Consider the following 3,759-nt stretch of genomic DNA (forward strand, 5'->3'; position numbering starts at 1 on the left):
TTGTAACTGACGTGGTAACCTTCCCTCATCACTGCAGCTTGTGCTTAGCTTTGAATATTAAAACGTTCCCCGTGTCTTGATTATCGTCTATAACCTTAATTAGCTGCCTATCAATTGAACAACCTTTCGTTCGTGAACTTTTCCGTGTTAGTCGCAAATATTGCCAGTGTTCATGTTGACAGGAGTTATTCAGCCTAAATGTTATTCTAAAGGAAGTAGTCATCTAAAATTTTAAATTTATCATCTCGTCATCATACTGAAGGAAAAAAGTACTTGATATCGGTGTCAATTTTTTTTTATTTAAACCCAATACAAATTACCTTAAGAATCGAATAAAAAATCTCCTTAATTTTACTTGAAATTGCCACCATTAATTCTATTATTAGTAGGATACATGTTGAACATCACAAGACTTCATCTGGTATTGTCCTGTTAGCTCCACGTCTACTGTTCATCCTATAATTCATTGCTGGCTGTAAGAGCTGTTGAGAATGATCCTCTATCGTTTGGAGAATTCTTATGATGATCTTCCAGCACGTTAGTTAACCAACCTATCTTGAGCTTAACGTCTGCTATTCATCCTATAATTCATTGCTGGCTGTAAGAGCTGTTGAGAAAGATCCTCTATCATTTGGAGAACTCTTATGATGATCTTCTAGCACGTTCGTTAACCAACCAATTTTTGCAATGGCTGTTTTCAAGAGACTATAATGATCAACCTCTTGAGAAGGTGACAGATCGGGGATAGCAGCCTTACGTAGCTGCTCAAACCCATCTTGCAGCGCTGCATCATCTTCATCGCTGTACAAAGAAGATTCTACAGATGATATGGAATCTTCAGATCGCTGCTCAGCTACATCCCAGTTCGATGAAGCGTTCATTGGAGAAATAATATCCATTCTATTTTCTGTGCTGAGATTGAAGCGTCTTCTGACGTTTTTCCTCTTAGTTGTCTGTCCTTGCACGTGATGATGGCTCATTCTTTCCATTAACCTGTTTTGGTCTCGCTGCTGATGCATCTGATGTCTGGCAGCTTCGTCGTCATCGTGTCTTTTGTTGTCGCCATGCAGTGGAGAGCGTCTGCTGCATGGATCTAATCCATTCCGACGACGCCACAGGTCGGAAGAGTCGAGATCTCTAACATGGGTGTAGGAGACTGGAGAGCCTGATGGTTGGTAGTGCGAGTGCTGATCCATCTGTTATCAATAAGAACATCCTTTTAAGTTACGGACATTTAGCGAATCTCAACAAAAAAATAGCTCTGACGTTAACTTGATATTTATGAAGAATTGAAAATTTACATCACCAATCAAGCTAATACAATTGATCTGAAATTCTAATTATGTATAGACATTTCACGATTCGGATGTAATTCTAATTATTATGTGATCTGTGCAATTTTACTAGTTGAAACATGAGGACAAAGTCTTTTCGCGTTGAGACGGACAAGCAATATACTGATAAACTTTGTCTATCTCATGCTCCTTGTTCCACCTATAGTTTCACACTTATCCCATACATTCACTTATATATATATTATGCCATTCACATATATTCACGCTGTACTTTAGAAGGGCACGTCATTTATTCAATTATTTCACTATTGTGAAAGTAACAATTCTACGGTAGTTCGAACTGAAAATATTTCAACTTAGTTCATCTTGGAAAGAACTTGCACCTTAATTCGAAATCGTTCAATATTTTACGATGACTTCACTCGCGATCTACCGTAATAATGACCATTTTGGTGGAAATCAGACTCCTAACTTCATAGTTACGCTTTTCAATCAAAATCGTGAGAAATTTCTCGCTGTTTTAGGAATTAAAATCCCATACCAACAGCCACTATAATAGTAATTAGCGGCTTCCTTTAATATGCAAGACTGCGGTTGAGATTTTTTTATGATGCATAATGTTATGAAAATGATTAATGATACGTCTGGGTGTATTATGTTTTCAAATAATCGTAAAATTCTGGCAGGGAAATGAGCATTTTACCGAATTGGACGAAATAAATTTAAATATATAAAAAATTGAATGTGATAATTATTTTCCAGGACTTGAGAAAATGTCAGTTTGATGCTCCTTCTCTACGTACTTACAACACTGAACTCAAAAATTCTCACCTTATTTTGAAGTGTGGAGTGTTGGCAGGAGCTGCAGTTGTGTGTTCAGTTCCAAGCTTAGAACAAGAATGAGGAAAAGAGCCCATGACCTCCCTTATATACCCTGGACGCCGGTGCAACCATTGGCCAGCTTCTTGTTTTACGCCGAGGAGTAGCAGGCCTAGTCTACGACTCAAACTTTTTTCTAAGCAACCTTATTTTTTGAGGTGCTAGGATTAACATGGCAATATAAATAATCCCTTCTCGGTACAGATTTCTGATAGAGCTGTACCCTTATACTTTTTTTTTATTTTGCTATTGAAAAGAATATTATTTTAAGCGAGTTATTTAATTTCAAACGTAAATTAGAGAAAGGTATTCCTGGCTATAGCATTACGTTAAAAACTTTCCACTATCGGTGTCGTGTTACTAATGTGTTTAATGGAGTATAACAGTAAATTGAATCCCACTTATTGCTTTTGCGATAATAGGTATTAGTCTGCATTTAATTGGAAGGCGAAGTGCCTCATAATTTTCTTCGAATTACTAGAATTGAACTTTTAATATTCGTTCTATTGCGCAATTTTTTTTTCTTTTTCTGGACATGTTAATTCGCTCAAGACACATCCGGACACTTGAAGTGGAAAATAAGCACATAATACGGAAAAAATTATGTAAATATAAAAATTCAGAAAAATCTTCGTCGATTCAAATTTGCAGAAAAATGTATATAAATTCAAAATTTAAAACTTCTTCGAATAACCCAATGAGAGAATGTAAAAATAAATTAAAATGAGATTGCTCCCCAGCTTTATCACGTTCCTAAAATTATTTAACAGTTTTGTCGTAGGCAAATAAGGCATATAAAAAATTTCAAATAAGATAAGTCGACTCCAACCTGCAATTAAATTCACAGGTGTGAAATAAACACCTACTTAAGCCTCAAAAATGGTCACTCCGAGCGACCCGGAAAAAATTCACTTGAAAAATTTTATGTTGTCCCGGCAAGTCGTGACAGCATCACGCCTCCTAGCCTCTAGGGACATTCGGTCAACAAGTTTGTTAGTTTTTCCCTGAAACCTAAGCTAGAAAAAATCGGACAGGTGTTAAGCTTGGGACCGAAATGCATCTTCCTACAGGTGCAGGGTCTTACCTGGGCTACGTCCTTAAGCCTTTTTACGCATTTCTTAGGGTGATTAATTAAGCTTCCACGTGATGTACTAAAGCTGGTAGCAGCTTCTGCCAGTTAAAACGCCTACCGTCCCGAGAAATTCCAGTAACGATTCCAACTTGTGACGTTGACGCATTTCTGAAAATAATCGATTGGAAACTTTTGAATACAATGCAATTAGTTTTTTCTTGCATAATTAGGGAGGTATGACGACTCTCAGTAATGTTTTTCACGAAAGTAATACCTTAAAGTACATTGTACCGTTATTTAGGTCGTTGAGAATATGAGAATTAGAGCAAACTCCGTTTTAGGCTGTTTGCTTTGAACATTATAAAGCTCTATTTGATCTTTAGATTGTTTCTTCCTCGAATTTAATCGTAGCGATAAAGAAAAAAGGAAAAAAGCGGCCTTTGGCAGCTTTGCTACCGTTGACCTTGAGTAATGCAGCAGCCAGCTGGGGTAGTCTGCCTGTATTCAATCGTC

At 37.0% G+C, this 3,759-nt stretch overlaps 1 protein-coding gene across 1 annotated transcript; it reads right to left on the reverse strand.

Annotated features, from left to right (window-relative positions):
* Nucleotides 1-369: 369 nt before the first annotated feature.
* LOC108669573 lies at nucleotides 370-1,220 on the reverse strand (the record flags this gene model as incomplete). The annotated part of the gene is given in 1 exon segment (XM_047879712.1): nucleotides 370-1,220. A coding segment is annotated over 1 exon segment (615 nt). The 3' UTR covers nucleotides 370-581.
* Nucleotides 1,221-3,759: the final 2,539 nt, after the last annotated feature.

This window comes from Hyalella azteca, unplaced genomic scaffold (genome assembly GCF_000764305.2).
Source record: "Hyalella azteca isolate HAZT.00-mixed unplaced genomic scaffold, Hazt_2.0.2 contig3643, whole genome shotgun sequence".
NCBI lineage: Eukaryota > Metazoa > Arthropoda > Malacostraca > Amphipoda > Hyalellidae > Hyalella > Hyalella azteca.